Raw genomic sequence first — 26,628 nt, 5'->3', positions numbered from 1 at the left:
ACAACATTTAGTCAATAAAGATTTCCGTCAAATAAAACTTTGATTGTAAAAAAACGTTTAATGTCTGACTTAAAAGATAGACGTACTCTTCTCCTCTATGTTGAAGCCGGCCTCGTTGCCCTTCTGGTAGTCTGCCGCCGGTGTCTGACACCCATCCCAGTCCGGCTCAGAGCACCTCTTCTTGGGGGAGGAATGGAGGCTTCCCCGGTGGCTGAGCCTCAGCACCCGGATGGCTATCAGGTAAAATATCTCACACACGTTGAGCACTATACACACAGCCGACGCTCCTACCATGAAGTAGGTAAACACCCTCTTCTCTGTGGGCCGGCCGATGTAGCAATCCACCTGGTTAGGACAAGGCCAGAGGTCGCACACGACGCGTCGCGGCAGGTCAAAGTTGTTGTAGATGAGATGGAGGAGGTAGAGGAACGCCACCTCGATGGCCGTCTTGAAGAAGAGGTTGAGGAGATATGTCCACCAGAGTCCTCCGTGCTTCTGTCCTGTGTTGTCGTAGAGACGGGCGTTCTCACCGTGTGTGATGCGGTACTTGCGCTCGCGTTCCTCGCGGTACGCCACGTGCATCACGACCATGAAAGAGGGGCAGGTGATGAAGATGAGCTGGATTGCCCAGATCCTGGTGTGGGAGACAGGGAAGAAGTGGTCGTAACAGGCGTTGGCGCAGCCGGGTTGGCGGGTGTTGCAGTCAAAGTCTTTCTGATCGTCAATCCAGACACGTTCTGCGGCCACGACGAAGACCATGACTCGGAACACGAAGACCACGGAGAGCCAGATGCGTCCGAACACAGTGGAATATTTATTGACCCCGCTAAGCAGGGCCTCTAACATCTTCCAGTCCATGGTGAGATTGGAGTGGGATGCCTTCTTTCACCGTTGAACAGTCACCTGGATGCTTGGATGAGCTTCTGTCTTTGGACTTTAATGGAAAGCTGGAGGATGAAGAGAAGGTGATGAATTAATAAGTGTGTGAAACAACCATGGTATGGATTGAGCCAGTCCATCCGCCATTTCAGGGAAAGGGAACTACTTAAAATGAAGATCCTAACCTAACATTGGCATCGCCATTGCCTGCCCTACTGGATGGCTACAGATTGATAGGTAGAAAAGCTTTGTAAATAAAGTTTTAAACAGTATGAAAAGTATACCGGCTAAACGACATATAATACAACTCTTCAATGTCACATAGAAATACATTTATTCAGGGCGTTAAAGTATTTTTCTTTTAAAAAGATCTGTTCACAGCCTTTTATTTAGACTCTGATCAAGCTTTTCATCCAAATCCCCCTGTGACTCTCTCCATCTTCTGAAGCTGTTTTCTTAAAGGAAGGTCTTTTTGTTTTTTAAAGAAACGGCTGCTTTATCAAAACAATCTTTGCCTTCCATCAAGAGTCTAATGCTCACAAAGTCACATTTTGTTGTTGCAGGATTTCATAGAACATCTTGGGCATAGAACATCTTGGGCATAGAAGATCTTGGGCATAGAACATCTTGGGCATAGACGTCAGTTCAACATCTTGTTTTGATTGACATTTGGTTGAGTTGTCAATGTAAAATCAACCCCCAAAAATGTCAGTATGTCATTGGATTTAGGTTAAAAGTTACAAAATGACTTCATGTTGATCACTTTTTGCAAATCCAATCAGTTTTCATCGTAGATATAACGTCATCGCAATGATTGTTGTGGTTGAAATGACGTGGAAACAACATGCAATGATATTCAAAAACAAGTAAATGATCATTTGCTTGTTGCTGCTGAATGCACATCCTTCTGAGGCATTTGGAAGTCATGTTAAAATGTTGTCATTCAAACACAAAAGTGACTCGTATCAATATTATTTATTGATTTAATAGCCCTACTTACAGTTGTTTCAGATCACTGAGCTGATGTTCCGTCCATCTTAGCTTGGCCCCGTCTCTCTGTTCCAACTCCAGTCTGATTTGACTATTGAATGCCGGGGCTTAACAAGGGCCGGGTCTATGTCTGGACATTGTTGTTTAAACCACACTCTGGAGGTGTGGTCTGTAAAGCTTCGGAATCAGTTCAGCTCTTTGTCACTAGCCAGTTAGTGATGCAATAACCTATTCAAATCAAATGCACTATCAACATTGGAGTTGTCATGGTGACTAAGTGTCCCCACACAGGTGAGTATGGTTTGTTATCACCTTACGTCTGCCTAGACGCCCTCTTGTATCCGGCTTTGACACAGATTTCGAGATAAACACGATTCTAAACAGGAACGCTGATCCTTTAAATGGCAGGACAGCTGGAGCCATGGTACGGAGGTACCAGGATGTAGACAAAGGGCACTCCAGTCCCACAGAGAACTGATATGGTGACCACTATGGTGATTCATATTATTCTATTATATATATTTTTTTTCATACTCAAACAAATCTGGCTTGTCGGTGCAGTCAACCACCAAAAGCGTTGTCCATGCCCATTCAACAATGTACACTTGTACATTTACATTTGAGTCATTCAGCAGACAAAGACGCCTCTTATCTCGACTGACTAGACAGTTCATTCAGCTAGGGAAGGTGTCACGGACTGGGCAGACTTCACGGACTGGGCAGACTTCACGGACTGGGCAGACTTCACGGACTGGGCAAGGCTTCACGGACTGGTCAGACTTCACGGACTGGGCAAGGCTTCATGGAGTGGGCAGACTTCACGGAGTGGGCAGACTTCACGGAGTGGGCAGACTTCACGGAGTGGGCAGACTTCACGGAGTGGGCAGACTTCACGGAGTGGGCAAGGCTTCACGGACTGGGCAGACTTCACGGACTGGGCAAGGCTTCACGGACTGTCAAAAATGTCAAAAAGACCACATTTTGTCAGTGAATTTACAAACAACATTTTGGAGTATCAGACTCCTTGAAATGTATTTTTATAGTCTAAACAGTACATGTGCCTTTGACACAGATATGACAGAATGGTGTAACAGACATGACAGAATGGTATCACAGACATGACAGAATGGTGTCACAGACATGACAGAATGGTGTCACAGACATGACAGAATGGTGTGTGTCAAGGACATGACAGAATGGTCTCACAGACATGACAGAATGGTGTCACAGACATGACAGAATGGTGTCACAGACATGACAGAATGGTGTCACAGACATGACAGAATGGTGTCACAGACATGACAGAATGGTATCAGGACATGACAGAATGGTGTCACAAACATGACAGAATAGTGTCAAGGACATGACAGAATGGTCTCACAAACATGACAGAACGGTGTCACGGACATGATAGAATGGTGTCACAAATATGACAGAATGGTGTCAAGGAAATGGCAGAATGGTGACACAAACATGACAGAATGTTGTGTGTCAAGGACATGACAGAATGGTGTCACAGACATGACAAAATGGTCTCACAAACATGACAGAATGGTGTCTCGGACATGACAGAATGATGTCACAGACATGACATAATGGTGTGTGTCAAGGACATGACAGAATGGTCTCACGGACATGACAGAATGGTATCACGGACATGACAGAATGGTATCACAGACATGACAGAATGGTGTCACAGATATGACAGAATGGTTTGTGTCAAGGACATGACAGAATGGTATCACGGACATGACAGAATGGATTCACGGACATGACAGAATTGTGTCACAGACATGACATAATGGTGTGTGTCAAGGACATGACAGAATGGTCTCGGGGACATGACAGAATGGTATCACGGACATGACAGAATGGTGTCACAGACATGACAGAATGGTGTCACGGACATGACAATGGTATCACAGACATGACAGAATGGTGTCACGGACATGACAGCATGGTGTCACAGACATGACAGAATGGTATCACGGACATGACAGAATGGTATCACGGACATGACAGAATGGTGTCACGGACATGACAGAATGGTTTGTGTCAAGGACATGACAGAATGGTTTCACAGACATGACAGAATGGTGTCACGGACATGACAATGGTATCACAGACATGACAGAATGGTGTCACAAACATGACAGAATGGTATTAAGGACATGACAGAATGGTGTCACAGACATGACAGAATGGTCTCACAAACAAGACAGAACGGTGTCACGGACATGACAGAATGGTTTCGATTTCAGTCTGTATCACAACCGGCCCGTGATTGGGAGTCCCATAGGGTGGCGCACAATTGGCTCAGAGTCGTCCAGGTAAGGGTTTGGCCGGGGTAGGCCGTCGTTGTAAATAAGAATGTGTTCTTATCTCACTTGCCTAGTTAAATAAAGGTTAAATTAATACAAATAAAAAAATGTAAATAAACAATGGTTTCAAAGACATGAGAGAATGGTCTCAGAGACATGGCAGAATGGTCTCAGAGACAGACATGACAAAATGGTCTCACAAACATGACAGAATGGTGTCAGGGGATTGACAGAATGGTGTCACAGACATGACATAATGGTGTGTGTCAAGGACATGACAGAATGGTCTCATGGACATGACAGAATGGTATCACGGACATGACAGAATGGTATCACAGACATGACATAATGGTGTGTGTCAAGGACATGACAGAATGGTCTCATGGACATGACAGAATGGTGTCACGGACATGACAGAATGGTATCACAGACATGACAGAATGGTGTCACAGACATGACAGAATGGTTTCACAGATATGACAGAATGGTGTGTAGTGCCAAACTTTCCGGAGGCTTTCCATTAGCTTTTGTTCCAGACCAGTACTAACACACAACTGATCAACTAATCGTCAACACCTTGATTAGATGCATCTCATGTATTAGTACTGGGTTTGAACAAAAACCTGCTAAACCATAATGAAAGATAACAGTCTTAGGAGATAACCACACTGTAACCCCAGTGCAGGGCTCTCTGTCTTAGTCACTCCACCAACCATCTTCATCTTCTCCAGTTCAGACCACTTTCAGACCACACATCTTTCCCTTTCAGGGATATGGTAGCTGGCATGGTGAACGGGGAGGGACCTCTCCCCGACGGCACGGGGCCCTCCACCACGATACACTCTGGCATGGTGAACGGGGAGGGACCTCTCCCCGACGGCACGGGGCCCTCCACCACCGATACACTCTGGCATGGTGAACGGGGAGGGAACTCTCCCCGACGGCACGGGGCCCTCCACCACCGATACACTCCCCTGCACCTCTTCCCCAAGAGGATTCACACAAAGCTAATCACCAGCATGAAGACTGTGGATACTCGCTTCTTTGTTGGCCTGTGGAACAGAAAGATCCATAGAATAATTTTCCTCTAGAACGTGAAATGAATCAATACAGTGGCTTGCCAAAGTATTCACCTCCCTTGGCATTTTCCCTATTTTGTTGCCTTACAACCTGGAATTAAAATAGATTTTAGGGGGGGTTGTATCATTTGATTTACACAACATGCTTACATTTACATTTACATTTAAGTCATTTAGCAGACGCTCTTATCCAGAGCGACTTACAAATTGGTGCATTCACCTTATGATATCCAGTGGAACAACCACACTTTGAAGATGCAAAATATGTATTATTGTGACACAAACAAGAAATAAGACAAAAAAAATGAAAACCTGAGCGTGCATAACTATTCACCCCCTCAAAGTCAATACTTTGTAGATCCACCTTTTGCAGCAATTACAGCTGTAAGTCTCTTGGGGTATGTCTCTATAAGCTTGGCACATCTAGCCACTGGAATTTTTGCCCATTCTTCAAGGCAAATCTGCTCCAGCTCCTTTTAGTTGGATGGGCTCCGCTGGTGTACAGCAATCTTTAAGTCATACCACAGATTCTCAATTGGATTGAGGTCTGGGCTTTGACTAGGCCATTCCCAGACATTTAACTTCTCTAGGATAGGGGACAGCATTTTCACGTTTGGATGAAAAGCATACCCAAATTCAACTGCCAGCTACTCATCCCCAGAAGATAAGATATGCATATTATTAGTATATTTGGAGAGAAAACACTCTGAAGTTTCTAAAACTGTTTGAATCATGTCTGTGAGTATAACAGAACTTATTTAGCAGGCAAAACCCTGAGGACAAACCATTCAGATTTTCTTTTTTTTGAGGTCACTCTCTTTTCAATGGGATTTCATTGGGAATACAGATTTTTAATTGACCTTCTTGCAGTTCCTACCACTTCCACTGGATGTCAACAGTCTTTAGAAATTGGTTGAGGTTTATTCCTTTGTGTAATGAAGAAGTACGGCCATCTTGAACGAGGGTCACTTGAAGTGTACTGTTTGTTAGAGGCGCGTGACCAGAAAGCTAGCTACAGTTTGTTTTAATCCTGTATTGAACACAGATCATCCCGTCTTCAATTTTATCGATTTATTTACGTAAAAAAATACCTAAAGTTGTATTACAAAAGTAGTTTGAAATGTTTTGGCAAAGTTTACAGGTAACTTTTGAGATATTTTGCAGTCACGTTGCACAGGTTGGAACCGGTGCTTTTCTGGATCAAACGCTCCAAATAAATTGACATTTTGGATATATATCGACGGAATTAATCGAACAAAGGGACCATGTGTGATGTTTATGGGACATATTGGAGTGCCAACAACAGAAGCTCGTCAAAGGTAAGGCATGAATTATATTTGTATATCTGCGTTTTGTGTCGCGCCTGCAGTGTTGAAATATGCTTCTCTCTCTTTGTTTACTCTGTTGCTATCCTCAGATAATAGCATCGGTTGCTTTCGCCGAAAAGCCTATTTGAATTCTGACATGTTGGCTGGATTCACAACAAGTGTAGCTTTAATTTGGTATCTTTCATGTGTGATTTCATGAAAGTTAGATAATAGTAATAGTAGTAGTAGTAGTGGTAGTAGTAGACAGTAGTAGTAGTAGTAGTAGTAGCAGTAGTAGAGGTGGTAGTAGTAGTAGAGGTAGTATTAGTAGTAGTAACAGTAGTAGTAGTAGTAGACAGTAGTAGTGCTAGTAGTAGTAGTAGTAGTAGTAGTGGTGGTAGTAGTGGTGGTAGTAGTAGTGGTAGTAGTTGTAGTAGACAGTAGTAGACAGTAGTAGTACTAGTAGTAGACAGTAGTAGTAGTAGTAGTAGTAGACAGTAGTAGACAGTAGTAGTAGTAGTATTAGTAGTATCAGTAGTAGTAGTATTAGTAGTAGTAGTAGTAGTACTACTAGTAGTAGTAGTAGTAGTACTAGTAGTAGTAGTAGTACTAGTAGTAGTAGTAGTAGTAGTAGTGGCACTAGTAGTATTAGTAGTAGTACTAGTAGTAGTGGTAGTAGTAGTAGACAGTAGTAGTAGTACTAGTAGTAGTATTAGTAGTATCAGTAGTAGTAGTATCAGTAGTAGTAGTATTAGTAGTATCAGTAGTAGTAGTATTATTAGTAGTAGTAGTAGTAGGCCAGCTTTTCTTCAGTTCTGTTCCAGGCAAGCCTCCAAAAGAACCGACAACTGGAGCTAAGCCTGTTGACACACGTGAAGTCAAAGTTGTAACTCTTGACACAACCGCCTCTCGTTGCCTGTGGACTTCTACCCCTTGGTAGAAAATACTCAAGTCAGGAAAAGTGTCTCTTTAATAAAACTTACTCAGATGTGCCACCTAGCTTGAGGGAGGGAAGTATTGCATGCCCATACTGAGTGGACTAGTTTAGGTAAACATACCTGCAACATCTTCGGCTTAGTGTTTGAGTAGATTAGGGAGTGGCTGATAACAATTTATGACGCTGCAATCATAGCCAAGTGGAATGTGGGAACTTACCGCATATGACTGGAGAAAATCTATTTGAACAACCCTCCAACTGGTAATTACTAGTGGGAAACTAGTCTATAATCCTGAGCTCCCACTTCTCCCACCTCTGATGTCAGTCACCTACTAAGGAAATTACCTTGGAAAACAGAATTTTCAGCAGAAAAACGCAATAACAAGACAAAAGCAATCTATTAATATGTTTTTTTTAACACTATAATTTGTTTGCATGATAGATGTACTTTTAGTTTATGATTTTTTACGCAGCTTGTTGGCCATTAGCCAATCAAACGACGTGAATGCATCCAACTGGTGTTTACGACGTCACAACTGGCAAATTCTCACCTCCCATTTGGTTTATGAACGCTGCATTATAAAACTTTCAACATAGAGCGAAGGAGACTGATTCCAACCACAAAAACGAGAGTGGTGTGTAGTTTAGAGAGGAAGAGAGAGACAGAGAGAGAGATTTGTTGGGTTGGAGAGTGAACGAGAAAAATGCAACTTCAGCATTGGCATGGCAATTTCAATGGTGTGTGTGTGTGTCTCTGTGTGTGTGTCTCTCTGTGTGTGTGTGGGTGTGTGTGCGTGTGTGTATCTCTGTGGGTGTGTGTGTGTTGTGTGTGTGTGTGTGTGTGCCTGTGTGTGGGGGGGGGGGGATATGGGATCATGCTGTGGGATCATTATATGGGATCATGGTATGGGATCATGCCGATGAAAATTCATACAGACATACACAGTGGCCAGTTTATTAGGTACACCCATCTAGTACCGGGTCGGACCCAGTTTCCCCCAGAACAGCCTGAATTATTCGGGGCATGGAAACGTTGCTCAAATGGTATCAAGGGACCTAACGTGTGCCAGGAAAACATTCCCCACACCATTACACCACCAGCCTGTACCGTTGACACCAGGCAGGATGGGGCCATGGACTCATGCTGCTTACGCCAAATCCTGACTCTGCCATCAGCATGAACAGGAACCGGGATTAGTCTGACCGGGCAATGTTTTTCCACTCCTCAATTGTGGAGTGTTAGTGATGTCCTGCCCACTGGAGCTGCTTCTTCTTCTTCTTGTTTTTAGCTGATAGGAGTGGAACCCGATGTGGTCGTCTGCTGCAACAGCCAATCCGTGACAAGGATCGTCAAGTTGTGCGTTTCCGAGATGCCGTGTTGCACACCTCTATTGTACTGCGCCGTTATTTGCCTAGGGTGTGGCCCGCCTTATAGTTTTTCCCTATTCTTGCCATTCTGCTTCAATCTCTAATCAACTCGCCCACAAGACTGCCGCTGACTGGATGTTTTTTGTTTGTCACATTATCTATAATAATTTGGCTGCTCGAAATTATTTTGACCAGCTGGTGCCACTAGTGTCAACTGTGTTGGTCAAAGCCTCGAGTAGTGTAGTGAACCTATTTTCGACACAATATGCTGGAAAACCACAACGCTTGAGGAAGCTTCATTTCTCCCCAATACATTTACATACAGAATAATGCGAAATGGACTGAGACCAGGTTTACAATATAAACGTTTTTTTCAGCACTGAATGTCTTAATAATAAATTAATAACATTTTGAGTTTACCTCCCAGATGAATAACTTCCTATATCATTCCGGGGCAGTGTGGTGGGGTGAGAGGTCAGAAACTGAGACCGACTCCCTGTTTAGCGATTCGGTTTTTCTCCGGTGCTGCTGCATCCCGGGACAATGTGACCCTGCACGGATCACCTTCATTAGCTTGTTGGAAACCATTACGAAGTGGGTCGGTCGGTCGACGTGCACGGTTGAGTGAGCGTCAGCTGGTGTAGCTTGCCACAGCAGCGGGAGGTAAGGAAGGGGGGCTGCGGGTTAGCATTAACTAGCTACCGGTATCTGCATTAGTTAGAATGACATGATCTCACATCCACAATCGATAATTTTGGTGCAAGGTTCTCTGGTTTATGCCCTACAGTAGAAAGCTTGCTAGTTAGTCCGCGCTAGCTTCTGGTGCAAGATGCATGTAATGAACTAGCTATCCAACGTAGCGAAAGTTAGCTAGTGGGAGCTATTTTTAGTAGCTTGTTAATGAATCTGTGCTATAGTATAGGCAGTTGCAAGCTAGTGTCAACACATTAACTAGCAAGCTAATAATTAGCTAGCACGATAAGCTAACCGTACCAGACTGCAGCACGTCAGTGGAAATGATTGGCAAGTCTCATTTGGCAGATGGCTAACTTGGTAGCTAGGTAACATATTTAGCAACAGGCCATATTTACAAACTTTGATAATATCTGAATTACAGTTACTAGCTAGCTGACAAGCGAACTATTACAGATCCTAGCATTCCCTCCCAACACCGTACCATGTAAACTGTATCCTGCCTCTCTCTCCGGCAGCTCCATCGAGCCATGCGACAGTGGTGCCTCCCGGCTGCGGTCCCGCGAACCGAACCGATGCCCACAGGGCGCCTCTCACCCCCGCTATCAGGTAGGCAAGGCAGGCTGGCACTGTAAATGCCATGGGTCAATAACACATTGTTTTGCAGTCAGTGTACAGATTCAATGAATGTACCCATATGTAAAATTATCTCGCGAAAGTTTGTCATTTCTGTCCACGAGAGATTAATGTACAGTAGCCTACATACCATTCTTCATCATGGCATTAAATATATTTTTTTGCCCAAAATACGTTTGGTGTTTTTCTCATACTCCAGACACCTTTTGTGAGTGAACTTGACAACAAAGTCCCGTGTATACAGTATTTCAATGTAATATTTTCATATGTTTGAGACCTATGGGAGTGAGTGTGTGTGTGGACAAGTCATGTCTGTTTTAACCCGTTAGATGTCAGGATGGAGTGTTGTGAGGTGGAGCCACGCTATACCATCGAGCAGATCGACCTCCTCCAGCGTCTCCGTCTCTCAGGGATGACCAAGCCACAGATCATCCAGGCCTTGGAGTCCCTAGAGCGGCTAGATCCCGACCATCGGCCCCCGTACTGCAACGACACCCACACCGCCAACCCGACCAACGACACCACCCCTATCACAGCCTCCGCCCCAGCCCCCTCCTCCTCTTCCTCCTCCTCTTCTTCCTCCCTCTCCTTGGCCTCCGCCACAACGCAGACCCCTGGGCTGGACGGAGCCTCGCTGTCGCCTAGCAACAGCTATGAGGCCTCTCCCCCGCCGATGTACCCACACGGGGTTGGAGTTCAGAAGTCGCTTAGCTATGACATCATGGCAGAGGAGGACTGGGATCTGGAGGAGAAGGTGGAGGAGTACATGAGGTGAGGGAGGGACAGTAGACTGTGACGTGGAGGAGTACATGAGGTGAGGGAGGGACAGTAGACTGTGACGTGGAGGAGTACATGAGGTGAGGGAGGGACAGTAGACTGACGTGGAGGAGTACATGAGGTGAGGGAGGGACAGTAGACTGATGTGGAGGAGTACATGAGGGAGGGAGGGACAGTAGACTGACGTGGAGGAGTACATGAGGTGAGGGAGGGACAGTAGACTGTGACATGGAGGAGTACATAAGGGAGGGACAATAGACTGACCTGGAGGAGAAGGTGGAAGAGTACATGAGGTGAATGTGAGGGGAGGGAGGTAGTAGTGAACCCTGAAGAGAAAGTAGAGGATGAGGAGGGGTATTTGTGGTGAAGGGGAGGGAGGTAGTAGTGAACCCTGAAGAGAAAGTAGAGGATGAGGAGGGGTATTTGTGGTGAAGAGGAGGGAGTTAACATGAACAGAAAGTAGAGGGGTATTTGAGGTGAACGTAAGAGACGGCAGAGAATCTAGCTCTGGGAGAGGAAGATCATCAGGTAACAACAGCCAGTCTCTGGTGATGCTGGCTTATTCTCCTACTGTTAGACTGACTCATTTGGGTCAGGTGTGTAGGGAGGGATGGATTAAAAAGATGATTGCAGCCAGGCGTACATACCAGGACCTAAAGAAAGCAGAAAGCTTTATGACAGTCTCTGGCAATATGGCGTCTTGTGCAAGTTAGTAGACGTTCCAGAAACCACAGTTAAATCAATGCAGAGAGAAAGAAAATAGAGAATGAGAAGTAGAACACGTAATAATAGATGTACAATTGGCAATGATTACATGGCTATATACAAGGGGTACCGGTACCTAGTCTATATAAAAGGGGTACCGGTACCTAGTCTAATACAAGGGTGGTACCGGTACCTAGTCTATATACAAGGGGTACCGCGCCTAGTCTATATACAAGGGCTACCGGTACCTAGTCTATATACAAGGGGTACCGCACCTAGTCTATATACAAGGGGTACCGGTTATTAGTCTATATTGCAAGGGCTACCGGCACCTAGTCTATATAATATGCAAGGGCTACCGGCACCTAGTCTATATACAAGGCCCGGTACCGGTACTAGTCTGCATATGCAAGGGGTACCGGTACCTAGTCTATATGCAAGGGCTACCGGTACCTAGTCTATATACAAGGGTACCGGTACCTAGTCTATATACAAGGGCTACCGGCACCTAGTCTATATACAAGGGGTACCGGTACTAGTCTATATGCAAGGGCTACCGGTACCTAGTCTATATGCAAGGGGTACCGTGCCTAGTCTATAACAAGGGCTACCGGCACCTAGTCTATATACAAGGGGTACCGGCGCCTAGTCTATATACAAGGGGTACAGGCTCCTAGTCTATATACAAGGGGTACCGGCGCCTAGTCTATATGCAAGGTGTACAGGCTCCTAGTCTATATGCAAGGGGTACCGGCGCCTAGTCTATATGCAAGGGGTACCGGCGCCTAGTCTATATGCAAGGGCTACCGGCGCCTAGTCTATATGCAAGGGTACCGGGCGCCTAGTCTATATGCAAGGGGTACCGGCGCCTAGTCTATATGCAAGTGGGGGGGGTACCGGCGCCTAGTCTATATGCAGCGGGGTACCGGCGCCTAGTCCTATATGCAAGGGGTACGGGCGCCTAGTCTATATGCAAGAGGGTACCGGGCCTAGTCTATATGAAGGGTCGGCGCCTAGTCTATATGCAAGGGGTACCGGCGCCTAGTTCTATATGCAAGGGCTACAGGCGCCTAGTCTATATGCAAGGGGTGCCGCCGGCGCCTAGTCTATATGCAAGGGGTACCGGGTTAATTCGATTGTGTGTATAGGATACATTATGGATAACCAGTCAACCAAATGGTGGATTCTGGAGTCATGTAAGCTAGGCCGATGGCTTTCCCTTCCTCGTTTCTGTCTCTCCTTCATCAGCTTATCGTAAAAAACATATGGTGTAGAATGTTTCACTCTTTGTTTGGTTCCACCAGTATATCCACATTACTGCAGATGTGATGAAGGATTGCAGATGAACGCAGATGAAGAATCTGTTGAGTTGTACAGAAGTAGTGATGTCAGTTACTCTATCCACTGCTCACACCACAAACAGAAGTGTGTTGTCTGTTCTTACTCTATGGTGTCTGTTGTTGTTGGAGGGACAGGAAGTGTGTTGTCTGTTCTTACTCTATGGTGTCTGTTGTTGGAGGGACAGTAAGTTTTGTTGTTGGAGGGACAGAAGTGTGTTGTCTGTTCTTACTCTATGGTGTCTGTTGTTGTTGCAGGAGGGACAGTACGTTTTGTTGTTGGAGGGACAGGAAGTGTGTTGTCTGTTCTTACTCTATGGTGTCTGTTGTTGGAGGGACAGTACGTTTTGTTGTTGGAGGGACAGGAAGTGTGTGTCTGTTCTTACCTCTAATGGTGTCTGTTGTTGTTGTTGGAGGGACAGTAAGTTTTGTTGTTGGAGGGCAGGAAGTGTGTTGTCTGTTCTTACTCTATGGTGTCTGTTGTTGTTGTTGGAGGACAGGAAGTGTGCTGTCTGTGTCTTTACTCTGTGGTGCCTGTTGTGTTCTTCTAGGAAGGACAAGTAACCTGGTGAAGGAGGAGATTAAAACCTTCCTCAACAATCGCAGGATCTCCCAGGCCATCGTGGGACAGGTCACAGGTAAATCAGTCATATATATTCTGCTTGAGACAGATATTTAGTGAACCTGTGTCATCTGTTTTAGTGTGCGCTGTTACATTGTTTGTATGAATATTAGTGTCTTTCCTTCTAGGATATTTTTTTTTATAATGCTCTCATTTGGCTTGTAAGTAAGCATTTCACGGTAAGGTCTACTACACCTGTTGTATTCGGCACATGTGACAAATAAGATTTGATTTGTTCCTACTCACACTCCTTCTCTTTCATCTGTTTCTCTCGCCTCCCATCATTTTCTCCCTTCCCTATCTCCTACCTTCCTCTGCCTCTTATTTACCTTCCTCTCCCTCACTCCTCTCCCTCCCCTATCTCCTACCTTCCTCTGCTTCTATTTTACCTTCCTCCTCCTCACTCCTCTCCCTCCCCTATCTCCTACCTTCCTCTGCTTCTTTATTACCTTCCTCCTCCTCACCCTCTCCCTCCCCTATCTCCTACCTTCCTCTGCTTCTTATTTACCTTCCTCCTCCTCACTCCTCTCCCTCCCCTATCTCCTACCTTCCTCTGCTTCTTATTTACCTTCCTCCTCCTCACTCCTCTCCCTCCCCTATCTCCTACCTTCCTCTGCTTCTTATTTACCTCCTCACTCCTCACTCCTTCCCCTATCTCCTACCTTCCTCTGCTTCTTATTTACCTTCCTCCTCCTCACTCCTCTCCTCCCCATCTCCTACCTTCCTCCGCTTCTTATTTCCTCCTTCCTCACTCCTCTTCCTCCCCTATCTCCTACCTCCTCTGCTTCTTATTTACCTTCCTCCTCCTCACTCCTCTCCCTCCCCTATCTCCTACCTCCTCTGCTTCTATTTACCTTCCTCCATCCTCACTCCTCTCCCCCCTATCTCCTACCTTCCTCTGCTTCTTATTTACCTCCTCACTCCTCACTCCTCCACTCCTCTCCTATCTCCTACCTTCCTCTGCTTCTTATTTACCTTCCTCCTTCCTCACTCCTCTCCCTCCCCTCCTACCCCTATCTCCTACCTTCCTCTGCTTCTTATTTACCTTCCTCCTCCTCACTCCTCTCCCTCACTCCTCTCCTCTCCCTAGGTATCACATTTGATTGATCACATACACATATTTACAGATGTTATTGCAGGTGTAGTGAAATCAGTCACTTCTGTCTCCTCGCCCAGAGTTACAGTACCACGAGAAATATTCATACCCCTTGACTTATTCCACATTTTGTTGTTACAGCCTGAATAAAATAAAAATGGATTACATTTTTTTTTCTTCTCACCCATCTACACACAATACCTCCATAGTGAAAACATGTTTTTTTGACATTTTTGAAAATGTATTGTAAATTTAAATACAGTATTCATTCCCCTGAGTCAATACTTTGTAGAAGCACCTTTGGCAGTGATTACAGCTGTGAGTGTTTTGGGGGGGGTAAATCTCTTAAGAGCTTTCCACACCTGGATTGTGCAACGTTTCCCACTGTTATTATTTTCAAAATTCTTCTATCTCTGTCAAATTGGTTGTTGATCATAGATTTTCAAGCAGATTTATGTCAAACGGTAACTTGGCCACTCAGGAACATTCACTATATTCTTGGTAAGCAACTCCAGTGTAGATTTGGCCTTGTGTTTGAGGTCATTGTCCTGCTGAAAGGTGAATGAATCTCTGTGACTGAACCAGGTTTTCCCTCTAGGATTTTGCCTGTGCTTATCTCCATTCATTTTTTAAAATGTTTATCCTGAAAAATGATGACAAGCATACCCGTAACATGATGCAGCCACCACTATGCTTGAAAATATAGAGGTACTCAGTAATGTGTTGTATGTTTGGGGCAAACCCAATAACACTTTGTACTCGGGACATAAAGTGAATTGCTTTGCGACATTTCTTGCAGTATTACTTTAGTGCCTTGTTGCAAACAGGATGAATGTTTTGGAATATTTATATTCTGTACAGGCTTCCTTCTTTTCACTCTGTCATTTAGGTTAGTATTGTGGAGTAGCTACCATGTTGTTGATCCATCCTCAGTTTAATGGCTGCGATGAGAGGAAAATGCAACTTATGTGACTTGTTAAGCATATTTGTACATCTGAACTTATGTAAATTAAATGAGGAGAAAAAACCCGACGTATATTTTCTCACCCCTTTTGCTGTGACACACCGAATTAAGAGCAGGTGCACCCGATTTTCTATCAATCATCCTTGATGTCGCTACAACTTGATTGGAGTCCACCTGTGACCAATTGTTTAGGAAATGATTCAGAAAGAATAACCCCAGTCTGTCCCACAGGTGACGGTGCGCGTCAGAGCAGAAACTATCTAGAAGAAAAAGAAACGCACACCTATTTAGGCGAGGTGCTGGCTAGCGGAGTAGAACACTTGAAAATAAAGGCGAGCCGCACACTGTAGGAGCTCAGATGCAAAAATATTTAATTTACCAACGTTTCGACAGGCAAGCTGTCTTCATCAGGGTACAATCACAGACAGAGCAGAAACTATACCATGAAGTCCAAAGAGCTGTCCGTCGATCTCTGAGAGATTTGTGATGAGGCATATATCTGGGGATAAAACAATGTCGAGAGTGTTGAGCGGTTTTTCCAAGACAACCAAACATTTTCTAGAGCACATTGGTCTCCGTTATTGGGGGGGTAGGGGGGGGAATGGAACTTCCCTAGAGCTGTCCGTCTGACCAAACTGAGCAACCGAGCAAGAAGGACCTTGGTCAGAAAGGTGACCATGAATCCAGTGACCACCCTGACAGAACTACAGAGTTCCTTGGCTGAGATGGGAGAACCTGCCAGAAGGTCAACAGTTTCTACAGTACCAATCTGGGCTTTATGGGGGAGTGGCCAAAACAGAAGCCACTTCTGAGGAAAAATGTCTGGAGTTTACAAAAAAGACAGAGCATGAGGCAAAATATTATGTGGTCTGATGACAAAGATTTAGCCTGAATGCAAAACGCTATGTCTGGGAAAACCAGGCACAGCTCATCCCCCATCGACCACCATCCCCACCATGAAGCATGGTGGTGGCCGCATCATGCTATGGGGATGTTTTTCAGCGGCAGGGACTGGGACACTTTTTTTCCCCCCTCTTCTCTTTTTTTTAATGATGGAGAGAACAATGAGTGGAACCAAATACAGGCAAATCCATGATGAGAACCTGCTTCAGAGTGCAAACAACCTTAGACTGGGGGAGACGATTTTAAGTTCCAACAGTACAATGACCCCAATCTAAAACAATGCTGGAATGTCTTCAGAACAAGAATGTGAAAGTCCTTGAGTGGGCCAGCCAAAGCCCAGATTTGAATCCCATTGAAACATTTTTAAAACCATGTTTTCACTTTGTCATTATTCGGGTATTGTGTGTAGATGGGTGAGATATAAACAATAAAAAAAGTTGAATTCAGGTTGCAACACAACAAACTGTGGATTAAGTCCAGGAGTATAAATAATTTCTGAAGGCTCTGTATATGTATATAGTTTTTGCTTTGTCATTATGGGGTATTGTGTGTAGATTGAGAAGGGGGGGTGACTTAATCCATTTTAGAATAAGGCTGTAACAAAATGTGGGAAAAGTCAAGGGGTCTGACTAGTCTCCGAATGCGCTGTATAACCCTTCCCCTAGGTATCAGTCAGAGCTATATCTCTCAGTGGTTGCTGCAGCAGGGCTTGGAGATGAGCGACTCCAAACGCAGAGCCTTCTACCGTTGGTACCTGCTTGAGCGAAACAACCCAGGTAAGAACCAGTGTAGGAGGTGGCTAAGGTGAGGGAGCGGTTCATGTTGACTCCATTCTATTAGCTGGACTGCTGCTTGTTATTGTCATCTTTACCCTCTGTCCATCCTATGTCCCGTACCTCAAATCCTGCATTGTGAATCCACACACACACCTTTTCTGGTTCTAGAGGGCTGGAGAGTTCAGTGACGTACAGAGAGCAGGAGACCCGAGAGATCTATGACTGAGAGAACGTATACAGTAGGATTTAAAAACACACGCCACATTTTATACTTGGTCTAACGACATGTCCGTAGACAATTAAGAGTGCGCCAAGTGTCGCTAGTCAAAACAGGATTTAAATGTCTGTCGCGTTTCCTCGTCGCACAGACGTGGAAAACATGTGAAGTGTTTGCAACTGTCGCAATGTCCGTTGTCGTGGTTCGCCGGGCTGCCATGGCAACTATACCAAATCCTCCTGTGACAAGATGCAGGACTTCTAAAATTCTCCGAATTTATCACAGAAGTTATTCTGTCAGCTTGCCATTACCTTGGAAATAATTATGTTGTGTGTTTATTTTCTTGTAATAATGATTTTTATAAAGTAGCTCAGGTTAAGATGTTGTCAGCTATACACTGGTCATTATTTGAACTGGCTAGCCAGCTAGCTACCTGGCTAGCCAGCTAGCTACCTACAGTGACTTCAGAAAGTATTCATACACCTTGACTTATTCCACAGTTTTGTTGTTACAGCCTAAAATCCATTTTGAATTTTAAAAAAATCTCTCACCCATCTACACACAATACCCCATAATGGCAAAGTGAAAACATGTTTATAGAAATTGATTAAAAATAAAACACTAATATACTGTTTCTTGATCAGATAAATATTCAACACCCTCAATCAATACATGTTAGAATCACCTTTGGCAGTGATTACAGCTGTGAGTGTTTCTGGGTAAGTCTCTAAGAGTTTTCCACACCTGGATTGTGCAACATTTGCCCATTTAAAAAAAAAAAATATATATATATATATTTTCAAAATTCTTATTTTCAAAATTCTTCAAGCTCTTTTAAATTGGTTGTTGATCATTGCTAGACAACCATTTTCAGGTCTTGCCATAGATTTTCAAGTAGATTTGAGTCAAAAACTGTAATTCGACCATTCAGGAACATTCACTGTCTTCTTGGTAAGCAACTCCAGTGTAGATTTGGCCTTGTGTTTGAGGTTATTGTCCTGCTGAAAGGTGAATGAATCTCCCAGAGTCTGATGGAAAGCAGACTGAACCAGGTTTTCCTCTAGGATTTTGTCTGTGCTTAGCTCCATTCCGTTAGATATTTTTGTCCTGAAAAACTCTCCAATCCTTAATGATTACAAACATAACACTTTGTATTCAGGCCAAGAAGTTAATTGCTTTGCCAATTTTTTTGCTGTATTACTTATTTTTTTATTTAGCCTTTATTTAACTAGGCAAGTCAGTTAAGAGCAAATTCCTATTTACAATGACTGCCTACCAAAAGGCAAAAGGCCTCCTGCGGGGACAAGGGCCTGGGATTAAAATAAATACAATATAAATAGGACAAAACACACATCACAACGAGAGAGACAACAAAACACAACATAGAGAATTTAGTGCCTTGTTGCGAACAGGATGCATGTTTTGGAATCTTTTTTTTCTGTACAGGCTTCCTCCTTTTATTCTGTCAATTAGGTCAGGATTGTTTAGTAACTAAAATGTTGATCCAGCTGTTAAACTGTTTATGAAGTGACCATTGACCTAATGCTGAAATCCTTGAGTGGTTTCCTTCCTCTCCGGCAACTGAGTTAGGAAGGACGCCTGTATCTTAGTAGTGACTCGGTGTATTGATACACCATCCAAAATGTAATTAATAACTTCACCATAATAAAAGGGGTATTCAATGTCTGCTTTTTATATTTGTACCCATCTACCAATAGGTGCTCTTTTTTGCGAGGCATTGGAAAACCTCCCTGGTCTTTGTGGTTGAATCTGGGTTTAAAATTCACTGCTCGACTGAGGAACCTTACAGATAATGAGGTAGTCATTCAAAACTCATGTTAAACACTTATTGCACACAGTGAGTCCATGCAATTTATGTGACTTGTTAAACACTTTTTTTTTTTTTATTATGAACTTATTTAGGCTTGCCATTACAAAGGTGTTGAATAATATTAACTCAAGACATTTTAGCGTTTTCATTTTTAATTTGTAAACATTTTTAAAAACATAATTCCACTTTGACATTGTGTGTAGGCCAGTGACGACATCTCAATTTAATCCATGTTAAATTCGGGCTGTAAAACAACAAAATGTGGCAAAAGTCAAGGGGAATAAATACTTTTCTGAAGGCACTGTAGCTAACTAGCTAGCAACGAACCAAAACATTGTTTAGAAAATTGCTTTTAGTTGCCTAGCTTGCTAGGTTGACATTTCCTGAAATTTTTAAACGGATGGGTTTATTGGTGTTGAAATAGACAGTTCCGTTTGGAGCGCACCGGGCTGCTGTTTTTGGTTTATTCGTTGTCATAACGACGACGACAAGTTTGACGTCGGACGACAATAGAATGTTCATGATGTCGCTACGTAATGTCTACAGACATGTCGATAGACGACTGTAAACCAGCCTTTAATGTCGATATTAATCAATTATGTTTAAAGTCATCTGGTTTGAAGTGAAACTCTAGTGGATGAGTGTGGTGTCTGTCCATCCATCTAAACCCAGGCTACAGGAACGTCGCGATTCGTCCATCTAAACCCAGGCTACAGGAACTTCGCGATCCCTCCCTCCAAACCCAGGCTGCTGGAACGTTGCGATCCCTCCATCTAAACCCAGGCTACAAGAACATTGTAGCGCTTCCAAACCCAGGCTACAGGAACGTCGCGATTCGTCCATCTAAACCCAGGCTACAGGAACATTGTAGCGCTTCTAAACCCAGGCTACAGGAACGTCGCGATCCGTCCATCTAAACCCAGGCTACAGGAACGTCGCGATCCGTCCATCTAAACCCAGGCTACAGGAACATTGTAGAACATCTAAAACCCAGCTACAGGAACATTGTAGAACATCAAACCCAGGCTACAGAAAACATTGTAGGAACATCTAAACCCAGGCTACAGGAACATTGTAGAACATACTAAACCCAGGCGACAGAACATTGTAGGAACATCTAAACCAGGCTACAGGAACATGTAGAACATCTAACCAGGCTACAGGAACATTGAGAACATCTAAACCCAGGTACAGAAACATTGTAGAACATCTAAACCCAGGCTACAGGAACATTGTAGAACATCTAAAACCCAGGCTACAGGAACATTGTAGAACATCTAAACCCAGGCTACAGGAACATTGTAGAACATCTAAAACCCAGGCTACCAGGAACATTGTAGAACATCTAAAACCCAGGCTACAGGAACATTGTAGAACAATCTAAACCCAGGCTACAGGAACATTGTAGAACATCTAAACCCAGGCTACAGAAACATTGTAGAACATCTAAACCCAGGCTACAGGAACGTTGTAGAACGTCTAAACCCAGGCTACAGGAACGTTGTAGAACGTCTAAACCCAGGCTACAGGAACGTTGTAGAACGTCTAAACCCAGGCTACAGGAACGTCACGACCTCATAAGAAGTCAACAATAAATATCCACACAGACCAATGTATAGATGCACTAGAAGTGTTTTGAAAATGAAACTGTTTGCTCAATTCTACATCGGCCAAGACATTAGCCTAAATATTACAATGTTTAATCTGTCACTTTAGTGCTTCACTCCTATGTCACATGAGCAAAATGCATGAAAAGAAGCCTTCATGTACAATCTACCTACCCCACCCTTCTTCATGCCATCCCCCTGTCATTTCCCCCCTTCTTCACCAAGCTTTGATGCTGCTTCTGTGTGGTTCTCAGTCCTGATCCTGGAGAGGTAGAATTCCGGTGCTGGTTTTCATTCCTACATGGCTAACAGGCTAACCATAATAACCCCATCTAATACTAACAATGATGCTAATTCTCGATCCTAATGCTAACATGTTGCCTTTCTCTATGCCTTTCTACCTGGTGGGCACTTCACTACTAAACTTTTTGACCTGTCCGCTGTTTACCTATTCAGAACAGTAATCTCAAAGTTTCTCTTGTTAACTTAACTAACACCATTGTGGCCACAAAAATGATTGGATGAAGTCAGTAAGATTCAGTTATAAAACGTATTGTTAAAAAAATAAAAGTACATAAAAGTAATGTCTGGCCTGGCATTTTAATGAACTACATTCCTGTTGATAGACATACAAACAGGTGATCTGATTTTGATTGACTGCAAGACTTAAACCAATATTGCCCAAACTCTGTATGTCTACTTAGATACGTCTGTGGCCTGACCTGACCACTGGTTTGGTTTTGTCCTTAATGAAGGGCTGAGATGGAGTGAAAGCCAGCACGGCCCAGCGGGTCTGGGCCCAGGGCTCTGTGGTCTCGGCCAGGGGTTGGGTCAGAACCTGGGCTCTGGACCCGCCAGGGGAGGGGACAGAGACGTCACGGGGATGGTGGGAAACGCCGCTACGGGCGCCACAGCCGCGGCCACGGCCGCCACCACCTGGGGCAGACAGAGAGAGCTGCTGATGCACCTCCTCCCATGGTACACTGCTGCCGCACAGCAGGCACAGCCAGGTAACAGCCAGGTAACGGCCAGGTAACAGCCAGGTAACGGCAAGCCCCCCCCCCCCCCACTGCCCACCCATGCCCATAACAGGCAAACACTCTTACAGGGCTCAACCCTTCCTCTCTCTCCTCAGTTCTGTCTGTGGCTGTTCAGGAACGAGGCAGGCGACGTTTTTACTAGTCCAGGTTTTAGGTCACGCTCCGACTCGGAGTTCCATTACTAGAGTCGAAAGTAAAAAAAAAAATTAAAAAAATTGAGACTGCAGCCCTCAGTGACCACTGTCTGTCTGATACATCCTGTCATCACATAGCCTGCATGCCTGTCTTTGTGCCTTCCCACTGTCAGTCCGAGGGATGTCATGTATCCTAAAAGTTACCAAATCCTTATTAAAATACAACAGTCATGTGATTGAACCATCAGTTCTTTCTCATAACTAATAGTTACAATGGGTTACTTTCTCTGATGTTTGAACTTCCTCCCTCACCTTCCCTCACTACCCTCTCTCACTCCCTCTCTCACCTCCTTCCCTCACTCACTCCCTCTCGCTCACCTTCCTCCTTCTAACTCCCTCCCTCACCTTCCCCCTCCCTTCCTTCCTCCCCTCTCACCTTCGTCTCGCCACCTCCCCCTCTCGTCCCTTTCTCTCGCCACCTCCCCCTCTCGTCCCTTTCTCTCGCCACCTCCCCCTCTCGTCCCTTTCTCTCGCCACCTCCCCCTCTCGTCCCTTTCTCTCGCCACCTCCCCCTCTCGTCCCTTTCTCTCGCCACCTCCCCCTCTCGTCCCTTTCTCTCGCCACCTCCCCCTCTCGTCCCTTTCTCTCGCCACCTCCCCCTCTCTTCGCTTTCTCTCGCCACCTCCCCCTCACTTCCCTTTCTCTCGCCACCTCCCCCTCTCATTACGGCCCATGTAGGTGCTACCCTGTCGATGCGCTCCCTGGTGAAGGAGGAGCCTGATTGGAGAACGGGGGTCAGCCCCGGGGAGAGGGGCGGGGTGGTGGGTGGTCCTCTGAGGCTGCGGAGGGGAAGCAGGTTCACCTGGAGGAAGGAGTGCCAGTCAATCATGGAGAGGTGAGCCAATCAAAGAGCTCTGATTGGATTGGGTATCCATTACAATAGTGGTGCGTTGTTTTCCATGTGACGAGCCAACTGTCTGCTTACGTAGAAAGAGCTTTATAAATACATTTGATTGATTATCTATGTTGACACACACCTGGAAGAACAGCAAACTCAGAGAGCGACTGGCATTTTTCTCAAATAAAGTCAATCTAAATAAAATATAAAAATAAACTAGTAATTAAGTACAAATTCTGTTGTAGAGTTAAAGAGATCCCCTCCAGCTATAGATGTATAGGAACTTCCTGTCTTATTGTTAATAGTGGAGAACTCTCCTTAAACTAGAGGACATCATGTTACATTTTCAACAATGTTTCAATATTCAAATCCGATGTCCCCAACTGTCCCATAGTAATGAACGAGTCGGGACGAGACAGACAGACAGCGTTTCTCAGCCAGTCGAAATCATGAATCAGCTGGCATATTTTTTATGGATATATGCAAAGAAATGTCCAATGTGCAGCTAGTCTTTCCAGCTTCAGTTTGAAGTGGTTGTGTTGTTGGCTAGCTCCTCTGAACAACAGTGTCCTGACGAGTGAACACATTTTCTACGCCAGGTGAAATCGTGCATCATTAGCTCATTGTTATGGATGTATCCAAATGTCAAATAAATGTCACTAGAAAACAGCTTAAACAAATGCAACTACTGTTATTCTGTCTGCACTAAGTTAGCCGTAGTTGCCTGGCTAGCAAGCAAGGGATAAGAACGTTGCCAACCAGTATGGCAATGGAACATTTAGAATGAATGACTCGGTCGCTTCCATAGATACAGAACAAAAAGACTGAACGACTGGGTCGCGTCTCTGGCAACCAAACCAATAAAACGAAGAGACCAGCCAGCTTGTGTAGCAACCCTAGATTTGTGTCGGGACTTTATCTTGTGGAAGGATGAAATAGTATGAATAAATCCATCGATTTAAAAAAATATTTTTATTTTTTATTTTTATGAATATGTTGGTAACCCGTTGTATAAACGTGATAATGCCCTTGAAGCCGGTGTTTGGAGGATATATTGGCACGTTTGCAGGCCCGAGACGATATATCCTCCAGACACAGGCTTCTCTGGCATTATCACTTAAATAATCTACAGTAATTTATTTAGGCAGCGGTCTTGTTTACTATAGAATGAGCTAGAAACAAGGTTGAAATGTTTTTATTATTTTATTTAACATTTTGTTTGACACGATTCATGTTCATTTGGACATTTTGTTTTAAACATTTCACATGGTTCTCATTTTCCTGTGTATCCCGGGGTTGAAAACAACAGACATCTGAAACAGTTGAAATATTGCTTAGTTGCAAATATTGCAAGACAATATTAGTGAACCATTATTCAGTGTAATGGGTAAGAAGGCTAATGCCTCAACTTCCTGGGACAAGATCAGCCTAGTGTATCATTCCCTGGGAAAAATAAGTGTTTTAATAAATACTCCTCTGGGAACACACTTTGTTCACACAATATTGTATGTCTTTTGCCCAAATTTAAATTCAATGAATACGAATCTGTGTCAACATGGATATCACAGTATTCGGACATGGGGTTAAATCCATCGTGCTGAGATTCCTGTTAATTTGTTACAAATGCATGTCGGGAGACCGATTTCAAAACTGGTTAATCACAATTACTGCAGTGGTCAACAAACTTTTTCCTGGAGAGCTATAGGATGTCAAGGCTTTTGTTCTACCCCTGCACTAATTATTAGTGGTTGTGTCTATTGATGTTAGTGGTGGGTGATGTCATGACAAGCTGTTTCCCCATCAAGGCCTTTGTGACATATCTGTTTTAGAAACTGGTATTCTTTATAACGGATTTCTAACCGATTTTAAAAAGCCAAGTATATCTAAGTATAAGAATGATTTTTGGTCATTTGACAAGCTGTGTTTCCCATCAAGCCTTTGTGACATATCTGTTTTAGAAACTGGTATTCTTTTATAACGGAGTTTTAAACCGATTTTAAAAGCCAAGTACAGCCTAAGTATAAGAATGATCTTTGTCGGCACCTGTTTCCCCCACAAGGCCTTTGTGACATATCTGTTTTAGAAACTGGTATTCTTTATAACGGATTTCTAACCGATTTTTAAAAGCCAAGTATAATCCTAATATAAGAATGATCTTTGTCATGACAAGCTTGTTTCCCATCAAGGCCTTTGTGACATATCTGTTTTAGAAACTGTATTCTTTATACGATTTCTAACCGATTTTAAAAAGCCAAGTATATCTAAGTATAAGAATGATCTTGTGTCATGACAAGCTTGTTTCCGCATCAAGGCGCTTTGTGCTTGGATGGACATTCCTGTTAAGAAACTGCGTATTTCTTATTATACCGGAATTTTCTAACCGATTTTTAAAAGCCAAGTATATCCTAAGTATAAGAATGATCTTGTCATGACAAGCTTGTTTCCATCAAGGCCTTTGTGACATATCTGTTTTAGGAAACTGGTATTCTTTATAACGGATTTCTAACCGATTTTAAAAGCCAAGTATATCCTAAGTATAAGAATTGATCTTTGTCATGACAAGCTTGTTTCCCATCAAGGCCTTTGTGACATATCTGTTTTAGAAACTGGTATTCTTTAATAACGATTTCTAACCGATTTTAAAAAGCCAAGTACATCCTAAGTATAAGGAAGATCTTTGTCGCGCTGTTTCCCGAAGCGGGCGACTCTGCTGTGATGTTTTCTAAGCAGAGGTCACTCTCAGTAATGAGAACACAACAGGCACGTAGACCAGTCACACCGTCACACAGCTCTATGGATTACGCAATGCCACTGCAATGCTGCTTCTCTTTTATGGGCTAGTTTACACTCCCGTCGCGCTGAAGGGCGATACTGTAGGTTAGTGTGATGGAGGAAGTGAGGGGGTGGGGGGGGAGTGCTCCTGCTGTTTATTTGTAAAGGGAAGTTATTATTATTCAGACAGGGAAATGGAGGGGAAGGAGGAAGATGGAGGGTGGACTAAGTGGTGCAATAAATCTTTGTTTATGTAAAATGAGGTTGTTTTTAATTATTGCCGAGAAACGGAGAGTGAAAAACAGTGCTGAATGTAATCCACCTAATGTGTCCCATTTAATCTACTGTACTACTTCAATGAGAGTGTCTGATTGGTTAGCAATGCAGTCAGGGATCTTTTAAGCACTTACAGATTTGTAACCTATACAAATTGCACATTTAAAAAATAAAAAAAATAAAAATAAAAATAAATGTTTTGCAAGATGTAACATCATAGGAAATAGATGACGTAGTACACAATTTTCAGGAACCCGTTTTAGCTCGTGAGCACTACTTTCAGAACTACTCTCTGAAATGATACAAAACTACTGGCTGAAACGATACACAACTACTGGCTGAAACGATACAAAACTACTGGCTGAAAYGATACAAAACTACTGGCTGAAATGATACAAAACTACTGGCTGAAATGATACAAAACTACTGGCTGAAACGATACAAAACTACTGGCTGAAACGAT

General features: G+C 43.8%; 1 protein-coding gene and 1 pseudogene across 1 annotated transcript; one reads left to right on the top strand and one right to left on the bottom strand.

Annotated features, from left to right (window-relative positions):
- Positions 1–38: 38 nt before the first annotated feature.
- LOC112071596 (gap junction beta-3 protein) lies at positions 39–2,289 on the bottom strand. The gene is made up of 2 exons (XM_024139036.2): positions 1,880–2,289; positions 39–947 (listed from the first exon to the last, which is right to left on the bottom strand). Exon 2 carries the CDS (start codon positions 856–858, stop codon positions 70–72), a length of 789 nt encoding a protein of 262 aa, XP_023994804.1. The 5' UTR covers positions 859–947; positions 1,880–2,289; the 3' UTR covers positions 39–69.
- A 7,023-nt stretch (positions 2,290–9,312) lies between these two features.
- Positions 9,313–26,628, top strand: part of LOC112071595 (homeobox-containing protein 1-like) — a 23,296-nt pseudogene continuing 5,980 nt past the window's right edge.

Source organism: Salvelinus sp. IW2-2015, unplaced genomic scaffold (genome assembly GCF_002910315.2).
Source record: "Salvelinus sp. IW2-2015 unplaced genomic scaffold, ASM291031v2 Un_scaffold1654, whole genome shotgun sequence".
Lineage (NCBI taxonomy): Eukaryota > Metazoa > Chordata > Actinopteri > Salmoniformes > Salmonidae > Salvelinus > Salvelinus sp. IW2-2015.
Note: the sequence above shows the minus strand (reverse complement) of the source record. Positions and strands in the feature narration are given on the sequence as shown.